This window comes from Hippopotamus amphibius, chromosome 8, assembly GCF_030028045.1.
Source record: "Hippopotamus amphibius kiboko isolate mHipAmp2 chromosome 8, mHipAmp2.hap2, whole genome shotgun sequence".
NCBI lineage: Eukaryota > Metazoa > Chordata > Mammalia > Artiodactyla > Hippopotamidae > Hippopotamus > Hippopotamus amphibius.
The window spans coordinates 15,492,579-15,512,036 of NC_080193.1; the positions used below are offsets into that span (position 1 = coordinate 15,492,579).

General features: G+C 47.6%; 1 protein-coding gene across 5 annotated transcripts in view; it reads right to left on the reverse strand.

Moving 5' to 3' along the window:
- Positions 1-19,458, reverse strand: part of NOS1 (nitric oxide synthase 1) — a 123,377-nt gene that overhangs the window by 94,165 nt on the left and 9,754 nt on the right. For 4 of the 5 annotated variants that reach the window (XM_057745190.1, XM_057745189.1, XM_057745187.1 and 1 more), the window contains one exon: positions 4,440-5,573. The exons of the other annotated variant lie outside the window; for it this stretch is intronic. In XM_057745190.1, the coding sequence (XP_057601173.1) occupies positions 4,440-5,164 (725 nt within the window). In that variant the 5' untranslated portion in view covers positions 5,165-5,573. The remainder of the gene's footprint in view (positions 1-4,439; positions 5,574-19,458) is intronic. 5 annotated transcript variants of the gene reach the window in all.

Consider the following 19,458-nt stretch of genomic DNA (forward strand, 5'->3'; position numbering starts at 1 on the left):
TGTCCATTCTCTCCCCAAATAAGGGCTAGCACCCCAAACAATGGGACTAGGGGTGCCCCGTGAGGGAAAGGGACTAGATGGAGCAGGGGAACAAGTCCACGTCCAAGAGGAAAGAAGGACGGAAGGAAGAAAAGGAGGCCAACAGAGCAGAAGAATCAAGGACGCTGCTGAGAACCAGTGATGGCCCAGCCTCTGCTCGGACTCAGAAGCCATGGACGCTGAGTGTGACCCGGATGGGGCTCTGGGCCTGGCGGGCAGCTGCCCTCATTGTCATCCAGCATCTGGGATGCCAGTCTGACCCCACCCCAAAAAGCAGCCTGGATGGAGAGGCCCCTAGGGAGGATGAATAACTTCCAGGCAGCCGTGTGCTCCAAGGGGCTTGAATCCTCCCAGGCCAGCAGCCTCGAGAGGGGCCCTGAAGAACATGCTGCCTCTGGGCTTCCATTTCCTGACTTGGGACATTGATGGGTCATGAGACATTTATTTCAGCACCGAGCAGACAGTCTGGCAATTTGTGGGGGCGCTTTTGTGGTTGTGACGACGATGGCAAATGCCCCTGGCATCACAGCAGGAGGGAGGTGACATCAGGGTGAGGGACATCCTGCAACACCAGCGACAAACCCACTCAAGGAAGAAGGGTCTTGACTGCCGAGTGAACGTTGGACATCCATGTAGATGAAAAAAAAAAAAAAAAAAAAGCTTAAATTGCCCAGCTAAGGTCTCAGTTTGAGCTTATGTATACATTTGGCTTTAAATTATACTGAATTTTCCATGCATGCAACTAGTGGGTAAATCCAAGAAAGGCAGGACATGGTATCTTCAGGGATCATTCACCATTTTGGAAAATCCCGTCACCAAGGCGATGCTGCAGGTGGCATTTGAGTTGCTAACGCAGCACACCTGTGTCAGTCTGCAGCAATTCTATCTTTAGGTGCAAACATGTGACATTCCAGTGGAGTCCGTGCGTCAATATATTAAATTATAGGCTCTTTTATTATAAATGACTTTTATGCTCTATCGCCTTTATTTTATAGTGAGGGCATTACGTTGATTTAAAACATGTGAAGTATGGGTAGGTTATATGATCCATGAATGAGCTTCTGGTGAGTGAAGGGAGCATTTAAACGTATTTGTTAAAAAAAGTGGGGGAGGGACTGCCTAGGTGGCGCAGTGGTTAGGAATCCGCCTGCCAATGCAGGGGACACGGGTTCCATCTCTGCTCCAGGAAGATCCCACATGCCGCGGAGCAACTAAGCCCGTGTGCCACAACTACTGAACCTGCACTCTACAATGATTGAGCCCATGTGCTGCAACTACTGAAGCCCACACGCCTAGAGCCCGTGCTCCGCAACAAGAGAAGCCATTGCAATGAGGAGCCTGCGCACCACAACGAAGAGTAGCCCCCACTCACCGCAACTAGAGAAAGCCCGCGTGCGGCAACGAAGACCCAACTCAGCCAATAAATTAATTAATTAATTACCAAAAAAGAGTGAGGGAGCTTCACGTCCAGCCATTGAGCTGGGGGACACATGCTATTACACAACATTCCTCATCCTTAGAACCACTCATCTTAGTGGGTTTCGTGCAGGTATATAGTTGCCCTGGGGCACTTTCTCCCAAAACATACCTCCACCAAAGCAGGTTTTTTCGGCTACTTTTGGTCAGTCACACTGCACATGAGATTGATATGGGGGCCCTGGAGGGAGGACCCTGATGGACGAAGGCAGCTGAGAGCTCAGGTGTGGGAAAATAGGTCTGCGGGAGCAGGACCCCACGGTACACCAGTTTGTCCCTCCCTCATTCTTGGGGACACAAAGGCTGCTTCCCTGAGATGGTGTTTGGAGAAGCCCCTCAGAGCCTGGCTACCAAGTGGGCTCCCGTGAAAGTTCATTACACGTGCCCTTCTCATCCCAGCCTGGTGTCCTGTCCCCGCCTTTAGGTCTTGGACTGTCGGCTGGGACAGGGAGTCACACTGGCTTCTTGGGTGGACGGCCTAGCTCCCAACGATGGGAGGGACTTCTCCACATCACACCTGGAGATTCAGACTCCCAGGGCCGGGGTGGGACTGAAAATAGAGCCCCTAGGTTTTCTGAGGCTCACATCGCATGCCCACCCCATGCCCAGCTGAGACTCAGAACCAAGTATATGGGACATTAGACCCAGGGGATCAGCGGCCAGACAAGGTGAGATGGCCCCGCGCACCGTCTTGCTGCTCCTCCTGGGAGAGGCGGTGCGGAGGATGCAGAAGCATGTATAGGATTGGGAGGGAGAGGCCATGCCCGGAGCCTCTGAGGACGGGCACTTCCAATGCCTCCTGGAAAACAAGGCCAGCGATTGATTCTGGACTCTACAGCTGTCTTAAAATTTAAGTCCACGGAGTGAGACTTGTGGGGCCTGCTTGGGGGGCTGCCCAGAAGCTATCTCTAGGCTAAACATGCCATCTCCACTGGGTGTGTTGCTGTAAGAACCCCTGGAAAGTAGCCGCTCCCCTGAAGGCTGAGCTCTAGCCTGGGGGTGGGGGTGGGGCTCCCAGGTGGGAGAATCAGGTGCTAGGTCCCTGCCACCGGGAGAACCCTGAGGACTGATCCTGGCATCAGGGCACTGGGGGCGCCCGTCCCAACTCTCTGCCCGTACCATGCCCTGTGTATTGGGCCCAAGACTTGCCTTCTCTTGTGGAGACGGGATCCAAGGTGTGGGGGAGACTCTAGGGTGTCTGCGGGGAACTTGCAGGAGACAGAAGGAGTGGGGGGGGGGGCAGAGGCTGGATGGGCTGCTGGTGCCCTTTGTCTCCCCTCTGCCCAGACCTTCCGGAAGAGCCTCCGCCTTCCTACCTGGGGTCTTGCTGGCAGTGGCTTGGCTTTTGCCAGGGTGTGAGATGCTGAAAAAGCCCCAGGATGCAACGGTGGCCGCGGTGGGCTACCACAGACTGCAGGGCCCACCCATGGGCGGTTTGGGGGTTGCCCCCCAGGAAGGAGGATCGGATCCCCTGCAATTCCTCAAACACGTCAGGCACACTTGCACCTCGGGACCCAGCACCTGCCGTTCTCTCTGCCTGGAAAGCCCCCTCCCCCATGAAGCTGCGAGGCTCCTCTCCCCCTTCCTCTGGGTCCTCCCGTGTCGCCTTCCTAGTGAGACCCGCCAGTTTCCTGTCTGGAATGTCACCCTTCCCAACACTTCCCTTCCCCGCTCTATGTATCTGCTTAGCACGTATGACTAACGGTCTACATGGTTTACATTTTTGTTCCTTCTTCATCTTCTCCACCACACTGTAAGCTCCCCAAGGTCAGGGGCTTTGTCTATTTCATTCACTCCCAAGGTCAGAGGACTTCTCCATTCACTGCTCTATCCCAGTGCCCAGAACAGTGTCTGGCACACAGTGGGTCCTCAATGAACATTTGTTAAATGAATATATGCAGGGGCCTGGGAGCTACTTTAATCCAGGCCCCCAAAGGATTTCCTGGTAACCTCTAAATGCTCTTGGGACACTCAGGGGTCCTTGAGGAGGGGGTTGGGAAAACTTGGCCTGGATTTCTGGGGGGCTCAGACCTGAGCCTTCCTCTGTGGATAAGAAGGGTCTGCCTAGTAACATTGTGGGCTGTGGGGTCCGTGCTAGACCTTAGATGGGAGTGGAAGAAGGCAGAGAGAAACTCACTCACTCCCTCTCTCTCTCTCTCTCACCCCTCCCACCCCCATCTCTTGACTATTTCCTGATCACCTGGGCCAGCTGCTGATTTGTCCCCAGAGAAGGAGCCAGAATCACCCACTGTGTTGCCAGCTCTAAACCATCTCTCCTTCCCCAGAGATTCAGAAAATGCCAATCTGGCAAATACAGAGGGGCTGGTACCCGGTTCTTCAAGTGCTAGCCTCGGCTCCTGTATAATCCAAGCAATTCCAGTGTTTTGGGGGAGTCGGGGCCAATTCTCTACCTTGCCTCCACTTCCCCCCTTTGGAAGCGTCCTTGCCCTGGACCAGCCGTCACCAGCGGAGAGCTGGTTTGGGCTGAGGGCTGCCCAGCACTCAGCTCTTCCTCTCTCTCCCCAGAGCCTCGGCACGCACCCACGCCCGGGTCTGCCATGCACAGGCGCCTCTTGTCACCGGGGGACCTCGGGAAAGCCCCCTCCTCTCTGCGCTTCAGTCTTCCCACTCGTGAAACGTGGACTGCAAAAATACCCACCTTGTGGGTATTGCTGGAAGATGGGACCTCAGCCACCATGATTATGAGCTCTGGGTTTCACGGCAAGAGATACGCACTAGACGTTATACCTATTCCACTCTTGCAACGGCAGTTTTCAGGGCGAGAGGCAAGGACGGCTGAGTGGATGTACGTGTGCAGATGTCTGAGACACTCAGGCTGGCTTCTGGGCTATGAGACGGAGTTGCAATACACACTCACGTACAACACATGTACACACACACACACACGCACCCGTGGAGCTTACCTGTCCACCTGGATTTCTGCGTCCTTTGTCTCTGCCTTGGCAGGTCCCCCTCCGTTGATCCCTTTGCCCCCACTGGAGAGAAGATTCAGCACGGGCTCTATCTCTTTGAGCAGTTTATTGCTCTCCCCGCTGCCCTGGAGGGCGACCCCGGCACTTTTCTTGACAGGGTCCTGGCATGGGGGCCTGGGGGCCAGGCCGTTGGTGTGGGAGAGCGAGCCGGCCTCCTGCCCCCGGTCTGGCACGTGCTGGGGCCCGTTGCCAGGACCCGTGGCCCCGTCCACTGCCGGGCTCTGCTCTCTGCTGGTGGATGATTGGTGGGACAGATCGACGGCTGCAGTGGGGGGACCCAGGGGCCGTGTCACCCGGATGGTCTTGGGGGTCCCGTCCCCGGTGAAAGTGGTCTCCAGGTGCGTGGTGAAGCCCTCAGGGCCCCTCAGAATGAGGACCACGTGGGTCTCGGAGGCAATACCTCTGAGCACCTCCAGGGCGCTGTCATAGTTCAGGTCCACCAAGGGCTGGCCGTTGACGGCAAGAATGATGTCCCCTGCCTGGATGAGGCCGCTCTGCTCGGCGGCGCCCCCTCGAATCAGGTCAGAGATGATCACGGGTGGCTTGCTCACCCTCTCCTTCACCAGGAACCCCAGGCCCCCCACTTTGCGCTTGAAGAGGCGGACAGAAATGACGTTGGGCTGGATCTGCTGAACGCTGAACGTGTGATTCTCCATGGTGTCAGGGTCCGAGGGTCGGAAGACCTCAGAATGTGTCGAGCCGAGACAATTTCACCAGGAGCAGCAGGGCTGGCGCGGCGGGGCCGCGGGGAGTCTGGAGAGGGAGCTGCTCTTGGCCTTGGTCTTCTCTGCCTTTGACGTCAACTTGGCGTCACCCGCTCACTGCCGCTGGGCCGTCAGTGGCGTGATTTCCTGTGTCCGCCTCCTTCCTTGTTCTCTAAGGAAGCGACGGTTGATCAGGCAGATGTCAGGGGAAGCGGTGGGATGTGTCCCTGAGCACCAGGTCAGGCTGAGCAGGCCGGGTAGCAGACGCGTCTGGTGGATGTGTCTAGAGGTGACGCATGCTAGCGGGGACTATCCTCTGGGCATTGCCAGCCTGGTAGATGCAGATCCGATCTGGGGCCTCCTGAGCTCAAGAGAAGCAACAGGGGAGGGGAGGAAAAGAATGAAAAAGAGAGATGGATGAGGAGTGTACAACACCAGCTTCAAAACTAAGATGGGACGCGTGGTCAACTGAGAAGTCTAGCCAGGAGGCGCTCTGGAGTTCTGAAGCCAACCAAGACACGAAATTCTTCTTCCTCACGGGGGCTGCCTTTGCAGGCAGCAGTGTATTGCCTGGTGTCATCTTCATGATCAAAGCCCTACAAGACCAAGGCTCTCCTCGGGGAAACCACTGACAGTCAGCCCCAGACATCAAATGGCAAGAACCGTAAGACCTCTCTGATCTCTTTCCCACGACAAGAAGCCACCATTCCAACCTGTCACGCAGCCTTTGGCTCTCTGCGTGTTGCAATATTTTCCATCCTCAGGTCAGGAGCGCGGCCGACAAAGATGGCCGGACTCTCCGTTCTGGCTACTCCCAAAGCCCCACAACAAACCCACTGGACAGGGAGCGATGCCACCTTCTATAGAACCACCAATGAGGGGGATCAACTGGCCTTTAGGACCGTTTTTGTAATTATCGACTTATTCCAGGTTCAAAAGGACAGACTTGGCCACATTCCATACCATGATAAGCCAAAACGCGTATCATACATACCAAAGACATGGGGTCTGCACCAAACTCTGGGGGGCATTTGTGTACCACAGACTGTCTGAAACCCTAACGGAGAAACGTTAGGAAGTGTGGACGGTGTCCCCTAGGGTTAGATAAACACACAGCTGGTGGGCAATGAGTATTTGTGGCACAAAGAAGAAAAAGCCCAAAAGACTAAACACAGTGAGTACTTATTGAGCACGTACGTTTGTTAACACATATTTTTCTTTTCCTCCTTTGATTTTCACAGTAACTCTTCAACATACGAGACGACTGGAACTTGGGAAAGTTCAGTGACTTGTCCAAGGTCATGTGGAGAATGAGGGTGGAGAGAGGATTTGAACTCAAATCTGCTCCACTCTTGAGCCTGAGCTTCTCAATTTATACTCTAGTTTTAAAAAAATTCATAATCTAGTGATTTTTGCAACTCCCACCAGCTCCCCCAGGCTCAGAGAAATAATTGGGGTACGAAAGGCCCACAGGGAGGCCACCTGGAGATGCTGTGGTCCAGGTGAGGTGTGTGCACCTGTGGCACGTACATAGCGGGCAGCGGTGGAAGCGTGTCTTGTGTGTCAGGGTGGGGGCCGTGATCTGTGGGTTGTGGGTAGAGCTGGGGCGGGTGGAGGGGCAGAAGGCAATCCCTCCATCTCTTTTCCTATCCCCCAGCTCAAGCCTCAGTTTCCTCCCTACCCCGGCACTCCTTGCTGCCAGCATCCTCAAAATTCCTTTGCACAAGGAGGGAGCCCCCATCTGCCACTACTAACAAAGTGACACTCCCTTGTTTTCCCTTTAGCGACTTCCTGGGGTCACCCCAGGGCTGAGGCAACTGGTAAACTCCTGCTGCCTTGGGGAGTAGGAGGTGGGTGCAGATAACCCCCTAAGAAGGAGGTGTTACCTCCTGGATCCCCCTCAAGCTGGGGGGGTGGGGTGGTGGTGGTGGTTAGCAAGTTCAGCCTCTCCCTTTTGCAGCTTGCGTTATGTAACTCCGCCAGCCCCTCTGTGTGGGTGAGGGAATCTTGAACACCCAGACCCAGCCCGGGCTGCCTTCTCCATCTGGCGTCGCTGTGTGTGTGTGTGTGTGTGTTTCTCTCTGTGTATTCGTGCATCACCCTTGTGCTGTGTCATTTCTCTGCTGTGTGTGTGAGCCTGTGTGGCCAGCGTGTTGACAGGCTGAGTGTCTTTCAGCATCTTGCTCCTGGGGTCTGGTTTGCAGAGAAAACCATCCAGAACCTCTATGTCCTTCCTCACTGGAGAGGACTGGTCCACCTCCCTCCCCGCCCCCTCCCCCCTCCCCCAGCTCTGGCTTCCTTAACTCTCCTGGAGCCCCATTTCTTCTGGGTACCAAACTCAGGATGCTCATTGTTTAGTTGGAGGCAGAGACAGCTAGGACCTCCAGATCTCCCTTGATTGTCCAAGGTTGGCATTGGGCTCTGTCCTTTAATTCAAGAAGGGACTTGAACGTAAGCTCCTGGGGAGGCAGGGCCCCCCCCCCCCAGTTCTCTTCTTCCCCATGCTGGCTTGGGCCAGAACTTACCAAAAGACAGAGCTGGGAACTGCCTTAAGAAAAAAAGAAATAAAGCAACCCACAAACTTCCCTGGCCACTCCTAGCTTTTCCTCACTTTTTCTCTGCTGTGTTCTGAATCCCAGAGGGGGCTCCTGGCTGGTGCTTGGGAAACTGAAGTGGTGTTTCTCAGACTTTGGCCCTAGAAAGACAACTTGATCTTTGGAAGGAATGGGAAAGAGGCAGGGCTTAGGAGAGGCAGTGATAGTCAGCGTCTGCTAAGAGACAGGGCGGGGGTGAACAAGCTTCCTGTCTAAGCAAGTGGATTCTGAACCTTCACCAGGGTCAGTCCTAATCTGAATCACAATCCCTCAATACTATCCCTCTTTTTCCTCCCCAATCATATCTTCATCTGCTGTCATATTGTTATCCTCATCCTGACGGGGATGAGGGTCTATATCCCCAAAGAATACACTAAGCTGCTAGGTGGAGACCCACTTGACCTGCTTTGCAAATGTCCAGTATCCAGGAGCCTCCTCAATGCTGGGCCGCCAGGGTGGTGGGCCAGCCTTCTGCCACAGGGAAGATTTTTAAGGCCCTTTCTGGCTCTATCTGTGTGTTTCTGGGTGAGTTCTTTATTTTCTCTGAACCTCAGCTTCCTTATCTGTAAAATGGGCTCATTAATTCCTCCCTCCCTGGGTAACTGGCAGGATTAAATAAAATAGGAAGTGCAAGGGTTTCGGTAACATCACAGAGCAAATGCTCTGAAGAAATGGCTTCCTGTTATTGTTATGTAATGATTTGGGCTTCCTGGCTGTTAATTCAGTACACTTTCTACTCTGTCACAGCCTCTCCAAAGTTACGTTTTATGCCATCTAGAAGGGGGCCCTCTGCTTGAAAACACACAGAGGAATCTCACGTCTGTCATGGTATGAGGCACTGAATACAGGGAGATGGGTGCTGGGTATCCTGCCAACTCAGCCTCCGACCTTCGGAGCTGCAATCTGAAACACATCACATGTGCGTGCACGCCACAGCACATACCATGGAAACAATACTTGGACCCAGGCCTCATGTAGTTCACTGGTTTTGGGTATATTTATTTCATTTACCTTGCTGCAAGGAAATTCATGGCTGGCTTTTGGGGATGCCTGCCAGGGAGAAGGAGGGAGCCAAAATAGGGCAGCGTCTGCTGCTAACCATGCTATGTGACCTTGGGCATGCCGCTCCCCATCCTGGGCCCAGGTCTGTATCCAGAGGGATGGTAACAGCAGCAGTTTCTAGTGATGGAGCATTTACTGTGTGCTACGCATGGCACTGAACCCTCTGCGTGGGTGTCTTATTTCATCCTGACAGCGACCGTGTAAAGCACATGTCGTTTTTATCCCCACTTTACAGGAGGTTCAGAGAAGAAAACTAGAGGGCATCCCTGGCTCTAAGCAAGTGGGTGCTAGACACTCACCAGAGTCGGTCCTGATCCTAAAGACAATCCCCTAAGATGATGCCTCCCCCAAAGTACATCCTCATGGCCGTCATAATTTTCATCCTCACCTGACTCATCACATTCAACTGTCCCCATTTTACAGATGTGGACATCAAGCCACCGTAGGGAGACCCACTGTCCTGGTTGCCCATGACTTTCCATTTTTAGCACTGAAAGTCCATGGATGTTAGGATGATGAGGAGCCGTTAAAATCTAAAAGATTGTCCAGCTCCCCTACCTAAAATAAGGAAACAGAGGTCTGGAGAAGCTAGGGGGAGGGTGTTCATTCCACAGGGATCAGCCAGAGTTGGGGGGTGTCTAGAGCTATCTGTCTAATAGGGCAGCCGCCAGCCACATGTTGTCATTGGACCCCTGAATTGTGACTGGTTCCTTGAGATGTGATGTAAGAGTGAAATCTACGTGTGGTCTCAAAGACTAGGAGGAAAAAAAAGAATGTCAAATATCTCAATTATTTCCCAATATTGACTACATGTTGAAAGGATAAGGTTGTGGGTATACAGGATTAAGTACCATTATTATGAAAATTAATTTCACCTGTTGCTTTTGATGCTTTTAAATGCTGCTACTATACAGTTAAGAATCACACATGTGCTTACACTGTGTCGCAGTGGAGGTCCAGAGTCTGACCCTCATGGCCCCTGGACCTGAGCGCCTCCCTGCCACCCCAGTGTCTCTTAGGTCCCCTCGAGCATCTACTAATAACCCAGGCAGGCAGAAGATGCTTCTGCTTCCTAAAGAAGCCACAAAAATAACACAGATGGTGAGCAAACATCTCACCACTTTTTGAGGTTGACCACTGGAAATAGTAGGTGTGATGAGAGGACAAGTGGAGAGAAAGGTCACAGTAGGGGGTCACCTAGGGTAACAGTCCAGGACCCAATATCTTGCTTTTCAGATGCCATTTGAAATCTAACCTAACTGTGCAATGAATGTTTCATTTAAAAAATGAGGCAGATTTCTATTTACAGGCAGGAAATGAGCTCTAAGATATACCATTAGGTGAAAAAAGAAAGGTGCAAATACATACATTCTGCACATATAAATGCAGAGAATATTCTGGAAGGAACAGGTATCACTGGCTGCATCTTAGAAGGAATACTGGATGTCAGAAGCAGGAGGGAGACAGACTGTGCACTGACTACCTTTTTTTTCTATTTGAATATCAGTTAAATTATTTAAAAATCATGTGTATTACCATTTTAATGTGCATTACCGTTAAATATTAAAGAAAACAACACCCAGCCCATGAACTCCTGGCTGTTTTCAGTTCGAACACCCACAAAATCTCTAATGGAGTCATAACCCTGTTTCCCATTTCCCTCCAATCTTATTTTAGATCAAATTCCAAACCCTCCATGTCTTAAAAGCAAAACAAAATACCACCATCCCCAACACAAAGACCAAAACTGTAACCCAACTGTGCTCTTTAAAAAAAAACAACAAAACACAGCAAAACAACCAACTTCCTTACATCTCCCGAACTGCTAATTTGCAGTCTTTCCCCAGAGAGAACACCACCCGGGAATCAAGCTGACGTGCTTTCTCCCACGCCAGCAAGTCATAGCTGCAAACCTGCCAACTTCTCTAAGCCAGGGAGTACGTTGGCATTCTATGTCTTGGGGATCCCAGAGACACAGGCACCCAGGTGCCAGGGGGTCTCCCCAGCCACGTAAATTCCCCCAGTTTCATGGCTGCCATTTGTCCATGATCTTCCCAGATTGAATGCCCACACCTCAGGGCAGGAAGGAGCATCCTAGTCAGGAGGGTGTGGATGGAGGATTGTTTAGTGTTTGATGGTGCACCCTGACGTGAAGCCTTGGGAAACCCACACTCTCTCCTCCTGCTGCTTTGCACAGCCTCTTTGCATGGCAGTTTGACATCAGAATTGAAAATACACAGATCTTTGGCCTGGCAATTCAATTTTTAGGACTTACCCCTAGAGATAAACTGGAAGGAACATCCTTGCACAGACACACACGCGCGCACACACACACACACACACGTGACTCTTCTATGCAGGGTCGTTCAGAATATCAAGAGATTGGGAAAATCTGAGTATCCGTTAATAGAGAACTGCTACATAAACTATAGCACATCCATGCAATGGAATACAGTGCAGGCATTAAATAAGGGGGGATTAGATCTAAAAGGACCAATAGCAATGATCTTTAAGACACAATGTTAAATTTAAAAAGCAAGGTGGAGAACACTGATATATAAATATATTTGCATACTCATTGTATATATTCGTCTCTACTTCCATATAAGCTTGGAGATGCACTGAATACCTCTGGAAAAACACCCAAGGTATTGGTAACACTGGTTGCTTCTGGGCAAGGGGACTGGGAGGCTAAGGGTTGGATGGGAGGAAGAGCCTACTTTTATTATATATTCTTTCATATTGTTCATATTTTTTTTACTATGTTTTTGTATCACCTTTAAAAAAAGAACAAGGTCTTCGAAATCAGACTATCTTGTATTTGAACCCTAGCTTCTCCATGTGGCTTTGTGATGGTGGGTGGGCAAGTGACCTAACCTCTGAATCATCATTTTTTGCATCTACGAAATAAGAATGAGAGTGGCATCTCCTCAGGGTGTGTGTGTGTGTGAGGATGGAATGATTTAATAATTAGCATTTTCTGAGTTCTTACTATGTGCCATATGCAATGGTAAGTGCTCAATAAACGGACCCTTTCTCCACTCCTATTGCTAATAATCAAAACGTAAGCAGCTGTTATTCTACTGGCCATCTGTAGCATCCAATGGACATATGTTGCTTAAAGTGCTTTGTGCAGAAGGACCAGGTAAGAGCTGTGGACACACAGATCGGTCCTGCTTTCCAATGGAATGGGAGGCTGTCACCAGCTCCTCCTCGGAATACCAAAAGCACAGGATTCAGTGTGTTGGAACGTACTCAGGAGAAGCAGCCAGAAGCTCAGACCCTGGAACTTGGTGGTGAGTCAATACCACTAGGGTGGGGTGGGGGTATCACTGGTCCAGTCCATCATCAAGAGAGAGCTACAGGGCTGTCATCCCTAGGCTGCAACAGATCCAGGGAATTATGAAAACTTCATTTCATCTTCCTTTTGCAAAGCTCATTTTTATGAACTAGTTCAGTCGGCTGTATAGCACTATATCCGTCATACAGACAGAAAATTCCAGTGTGGGGCTAAGATTCTTAAACTCTCCCATCTGTGGACCCCTCAGTGGCACAAAAATCCTCTCAGATGTACCTCTGCCCCCACTCTTGCCAGACACACTCCCTCATTGTAAGTGTCATGTAGGGGTTGAATGTATGTGCACTGGAGCTGGAAAGACAAGGCTTTGTGACCCTCCTCTACCATTTATTAGCTTCAGATTCCTAATCTGCAAGCAGAAGCAATAAGTTACATGGGATAAGTGAATGGAAAAGCATTTGATGGGATAGTCTATGTAAAGTGCGTGGTGCTCCTATTATTTTTAGAGTCACTTTAGGTGACACTTAAGGAAAATAAAGTATTTCAGCTCAGTTATATGAACACAATCATTGCCAAGATGATAGCCTCATTACTATAAAAAGGAAACACACCACCAGTGGTCTCTGAAACATTCCTTAAGGATCATTACAAGAAGACGGCACATATTTTCTACTGCCAATAAATCTTACCCTCTTTTACTTTCTTTTTCTTCCTCCTCTTCTTTTCTCTCCTTCCCTTCCTCTCTTCTTTACTTTTTTTTTTTACTTAACTTCTTTTACTTTTAATTTACTTGGGTCAGCAGGGAGCTTGGCACTGGGAATATAAGGATGAACAAGACAGATAGCATTCCTACCCTCAGATCTCCCAAGCCAGGTTTGAAGTGGGGAGTGGTGGGAGATAATAGTGAAAAGTATAGTGAGTAGAACAAACTGGAAATACAGAGTGCTAATGGGAGCATGGACAGGACATTTAACTTAGTCTAAGTGGTGGTGGTCAGGGAAGGCTTCCTGGAAGAAGAGTCAGGATACAGAGTTTGCCAGATGAAGGGGTGCAAGAGGTAGAGGAGAGAAGGCACTTGAGGTGTGAGGGAGCAGGTCTAAAGCACTGGACAAAGCCCACTGTGGCAGGAGAAGAAAGTCAACATCTTATAAAGCTGGAGAGATCTTCAGGAACTAGATCAGCAGGTCTCTTGAGAGTCAAGTTAAAGATTTTGGACATTATTCTTACAGTGATGGCAAACACTGGAGGATTTTGAGAAGAGAAGTCCTTGTGGTCAGATTTAGATTTTATTATGATGTTGGATGGAAATGGATGGGAAAGCAAGGCTAGCTATGGGGAGCTCAGTTAGGAGGCTGCTGAGGCCAGAGATGAGAGATGATGGTGGTTAGGATTAGGGCAGTGAAAGGGAGGAAGGAGGAAAGTGGGTAGATTTATGAGATATTTAGGAGGTTGAGTCAACAAGATTTGATGACTGATGTCTGAGGTTAGAAAGAGGGAGATGTCCAGAATGACTTTCCAGCTCTGGCTTCTACAAGCAGATAGGACGTGATGGGGTGAAAGAAAGGATAGGAATGAATGAAACTCATTTGATAGAATTGTCCTTATTGAGAGTAATAAATAATTTAACTATGGTTTAGTATATTTCAAGAGTCAACATTTCCTGATGCCATTACTTCCTTAATTCTGAGAATTAAGGGAGATTACAGCAAATAGACTTGATCTGGCTCATTTCCCTCGCTGTGCCATTTACTGGGCATTTGATCTTGGGCAAGTCATTTTTTACATTTCGAATCTCAATTTCCTTTTGTGAAATTGAAAAGGTAATAACAACTACTTCCAAGGTTTTTGTGAAGATTAAATAAGACGGATGCTGGAAAGAACACTTTATAAACTGTAAATGTCAACTGCAATGGTAATGTTGAGTCTATTTTTAGCAGCACATCAAGAACAACATTCTCCAATTGCAGCTCATTGGTAACTGAGACCCAACCAAATTTCTCCTCACGCCTGGCATCCTTGGGTGCCTCGGGTGCAGGGAAGCTGGGTCAGGAGGATGGCAAAAGGTGCTCATGGAAGGAATGATTATTTTAAGGGAATAGTGATAATATCTGCTCCCTTAACTCGAAAGTTCCTTGTAAATAGATCATAACATCCACAGAGGCTTGAATCAATTACAAATGAATTTCAGCAAAGGGAGAACATATTAAGTAGAAAACACAAAACTACAATGGCAAGAATAACTTGCATATGTCAAATATATCAGTAACAACAATAAATATAAATGAGTTGAACTTAAATAAAAGATCAAGACTCTCAGATTGGCTGAATGTATTTGCATTTACCCTGTATTAGCATGGAGATAGGGACAAGGACCAAGGACAGGAGGGAAAACAGTTCACCAAGGGAGGTATGAGCTTAGAATATATCTGCTGGTCACTTAACTCTAAGGCAGCCTAGGTCTGCTTTGATTTGAAAGATGTAATTGACTCTCTTCTTAGAATATGTTAGCACCTAGTAAACACAGAATCAATATTTACTGAATAAATGATCAGCTATCAAAGCAATACCTTTTATTAAATTTTTATTAATTAGGTTGAAATATACAGAATCTGCAGTTTTGTAAATGATCAAATTCTCCAGTTTCCTATAGTTCAACCTAATGTTTTGAACATTTTTATATGTAAGAACTTTAATTTCATTCTTGCAATAACCATATGGAGGACATGATATTATTATTCCCATTTCATAGATGTTGAAACTAAGGATCAAAGACGTTAATTAAGTCATATAAGTTTATCCAGCTAGTGTCAGTGGTGGGGATTCAAACCAAGTTTGTATGAACTCAAAATCTTTGCTTTAAAAAAAAAAACACATTAAACTCTTTTTAGCCACAAGAATGTTCCATTTCAGATTTTTTAAGCAATCATATCACCTACAAATAATGACAGCTCAAAGTCTTTGCTTTTATCACTTTCCAGGTACTACTGTGTATTTTTATTTCAGCTGGCCTGATCACCAGCTATAATTTTAGTAATTGGAAGTTGAAAGGGACTCTAGGGGTTTTCTATTCCAATGGTTTATAATATGGAGTCTATGGGCCCCTTCTGGGCTCAGGAATCCCTGAAAATCCTGGACTTGTGTGCAAAACTCTTGTGACTACATGCATATGTGCATTTTTATGGGGAGGGGTCCATAGCCTTAATATGATTTTCCAAGCACTCCTCAACCCAATAAGCAATAAGAGTAGAAGTTACTAGATTAACCTTACATTTTACAGATGAGGAGTTTGAGGCTCATAGATGGGGAAGAACTTGCTAAAAGTTCTTAGAGACAGAGTCAGAACTAGGATTCAGATCTGTGGCAGGCTTTCTTCTCAAACTCAGCTTACATGCTCATTTTTCTTGCCTTCCCTGTGAAATCAGGAAATTTTCTCAGGGTCCTGTTTTCAACAGCAATGTTAATCTCAGGATGTCAGCTACAACCTTCTTGGTACATGTCATTTCTATCAAGCTATACCATTTCTCGATTATTCAAAATAAGCCCAAGGAGTCAACTATCTCCTCATCCATCCCCTCCTGGTGAACCATCTCCAATTAATATTCTCCTCTTCAGGATTGATAACAGGGGGTCTGAGGATACCCCAACAGGTGGGGGTTAGGGGTAAATTTTCATAAAAAATATGCATGCAATTCCAGAATTTTCAGACATCCCAGAGCCCACTAGGGGTCCACAGACCCCATATTAGTTGCTTATTTGTCAAGGCAAATATTTATAGATCAATTTCATAATTAGGATAAAAAGCTAATTTATTTAGTGTTGATTAAAGGCAGCCGTAAGTGATAATGTAGTTTTTAAAATAAAACTACTAGAGACCCCTGCTACACCACCTTCTTTTACTCAGCTTTTATTGAGTAACTACTTTGTTCTCAAAAAGGATTACTCTAATGAACCATGAGACTGTATACACCTTGAAGACAGAGATCATGGTTCTCTGGTTTATGGTTGGACCCTCAGTGCACAGAAAAGTGCTGGACACATAGTTGATGCTCAATATATCAGAGTCTCAATCTCCAAGTCTACAGCTATTGAATGCAGTAGCTCAGGTGGGAGGTGAGCGGGAGTGGTGGAGAGAGTAGAGAACTGGAGAATCCATGTCCCATCTAGAGGGCCATTCTAGCCGGTGGTGGCCAGGCAGAAAGGCAGGGCTTGGGTCAATTCACTTCTTACCTGCTGCAGAGAAGTGATAACATAGCCCATTACAAATGAAAGAAGGAGTAAATGAGACTTCACATACTTGGGTAATGACACTTGGATTTAGGAAAAGGAGAGCTGAAGTGTGGCGGAGGTGGGGGTGGGGGTGGGGGTCTGTCTCAATGGAGTTTGTAAAATCACCCATGATGGCCATGGCCTGAAGCCTTGCTATGTAAGATATGGTCCATGGATCACAGACATCACCTAAGAGCTGGTTAGAAATGCAGAGTCTCAGTCTCTACCCCAGACCTATGAATCAGAATCTGCATTTTTAAAAAGACCTCCAAGTGACTGATACGTACATTATAGTTTAAGAAACACCAGTCCGGCTTGCCTCCAAATGCCTGTGTTACATTTTTGCAGTCGAATGAAGCTGCAACCGGAACACTTCAGTCTAGGGAGTGTGGTAATATTAGGTTGAAACACGTACAACTGCAGATATACAACCATTTTGTGACCTACAAAAGTGGCAATTTCAAATAAAATTTCAATTTCCACCCAACTATAAACTATTCTGCACAAAACTATCTGCTTCAGAGCCAGGATATCACTTGCTTCAGAAAGGCTCTGGTCAGAGTTTACAAACAACACCCCACAGGCATACAGATGACTTTTGTTTAGTTAACATGGTTAAAAAAAACCTGTTTTTTCCAAATAGGCTACCACCAGTTAAAAAAACTGTAAGTTTCCCATGAAAGACAAATTTCTGGAAGGTGTATTCATACTGGGTCTGCATTCCTCAATGTCAGCAAACAGCCTGAGTGAGAGGTGAAGCCCCCACTTTACGCGGGGCTTGAGCTCTCCAGTTTCCCCAGTCCCCATGCAGTCCCCTTACTCATTTGCTTCTTGCCAGGACCCTGGAGGTATTTATTTGACTGTGGGACCGCTGCTAGATAGTGAGTTTTAAAGAGAAACAAGGAAGGTCACCTTTAGAAGCTGCTCAATGAAGGGGCAGATGTGCTCAGTGATTTGGGTCCTGTCATGGGAGCTCCCCGTTGGTCCAGGTGTGTGATAGGATGCCCACCTTCCTGCATCTGTCCCAGCCTGTGCGCTCTGGGTGATGCTCACCCTGCCCTCATTTCCCTAGGATACAGCTGCTGAGAATGGTGCAGCACTTCACACAATAGTCATCCTTAACTCCATATCTGCTTCTTCTCTTAACTTATGTTTACAAAAACCCTTCCTAGAGTGATGCCTTTCTCTCCAAATGGAGCTTTCTCTTTAATGTCAAGCCAGTCTGTGTCTACTCATTCCAACAAGAGCTGAATGGAAACCAGCCTCCTTCCTCCACTTGGAGGGAACACACAGTCCCAGATCCTATACGTTTTCCTTGGTGACTCCACCCGGGTTACCTGAGCTGGCTGGGTGTTTATCTCCTGTTACGCCAGCGCACCTGGTAAGCCCCTAGAAGACATCCCTTCCTCAGCACTGAGTAACACATTCCCACCTGATTCAGCCTTACTGGACACAGCTCTGCAAATTTCCCCCTGAAATAAAATCACAGGAAAAAAAAAAAGAGAATAATGTCACCGTGACCAGCATCTAAGCTGACATCACAGGGGTGGGAAGGAAAGCTTTCAGGGGAATGTCATGGTTAAGAGTGTACCTCCTGGGTTCAGATCTTGACTCTGCCAGTGACTGACTGCGGCTTTGGGCACGACATTTAGCATCTCTCACCTCTACTTCTTCATCTGGAAATATTCATCTGGCAAATACTAGTAGTATCTACTTTGCAGGGTTCTTGTGAAGATTTCATGGAACAGTATCATGTTCCCCCCACTGGTCTTGCCACCTTCATATCTTTGTGCCATACCTATGTCTCATACTACGCAATTATTTATTTACTGTTTTTACTTAAAGTTGACTCATTTTCCCCTTAAATATACACCGTGACCTCAGCCAAAGGAATAACATCCATGAGACCATGGTACCAAGGTGCCAGATACATTTTTCTATTATCAAAACAAATATTTAAGGAGCACACTTGAAAAATGGATACCACTCTGCTCCAATCATGAGAAAACATTGAACAAACTCCAATTTAGGGACATTCTAGAGAGTAACTGACCATTAATCTTGAAAAGTCCCAAATGCACGAGAGGCAAGGAGAGATTCACAAACCCTCACAGAGCAGAGAAGACTAAAGAGAAATAATGGGCGAAGAGTGGTGTGGGGACCCTGGAAAAGGCCCTGGAACAGGAAAAGGTCATTAGTGGAGAAAGTGGTGAAATTCAAATAAGGTCTGTCGTTCAGTTAATAATCCTATTCCACTGTCACTTTCCTGCTCTTGATAATTGCATTCTGGCTATGAATGATGATAACATTAGGGGATGCTGGATAAGGGGTAATAAAGAAAATCATTGGATTATTTTGCAACTTTTCTGTAAGTCTAAAATAACTGCAAAATAAATTTTAAAAAGTGGGGACCAGTGACGTGGTCGCTCTCTTTTGTCCCCTCCCTTCAGTGCCTGGCAACACGACTCTGCTTTTTGTCTCTATGGATTTGCCTATTCCAGGCATTTCATATAAATGGAATCCTACAATAGCTGGTCTTTTGTATCTGGCTTCTTTCACTTCGCATGATGTTTTCAAGGTTCATCCGTGTTGCTGCAGGTATCAGTACCTTATTCCTTTTCACGGTTGAATACTATTCCATTGTTTGCACACACCACATTTTGTTTACCCATTCATCCGTCGATGGACATTTGGGTAGTTTCCACCTCTTGACTGCTGTGAACAATGCTGCTTTGAACATTTGTGTTCAAGCTTTTGTTTGAACACTTGTTTTCAATTCTTAATGGGTACGGGGTTTCCTATTGGGATGATGAAATGTTTTGGAACTAGACGGAGGTGATGGTTGTAAAAATATCGTGAGTGTACGAAGTGCCACTGAATTGTATATTTTAAAATGATGAATTTTATGTTATGTAAATTTTATCTCAATAAAAAAAAAATGGGTAGCACCAGTGGAGTATCTGCCACATTTTGGAAAATCTGTGTTTATGTGACCTCAGCACTTAACATAGTACCCGGTCCTCAGC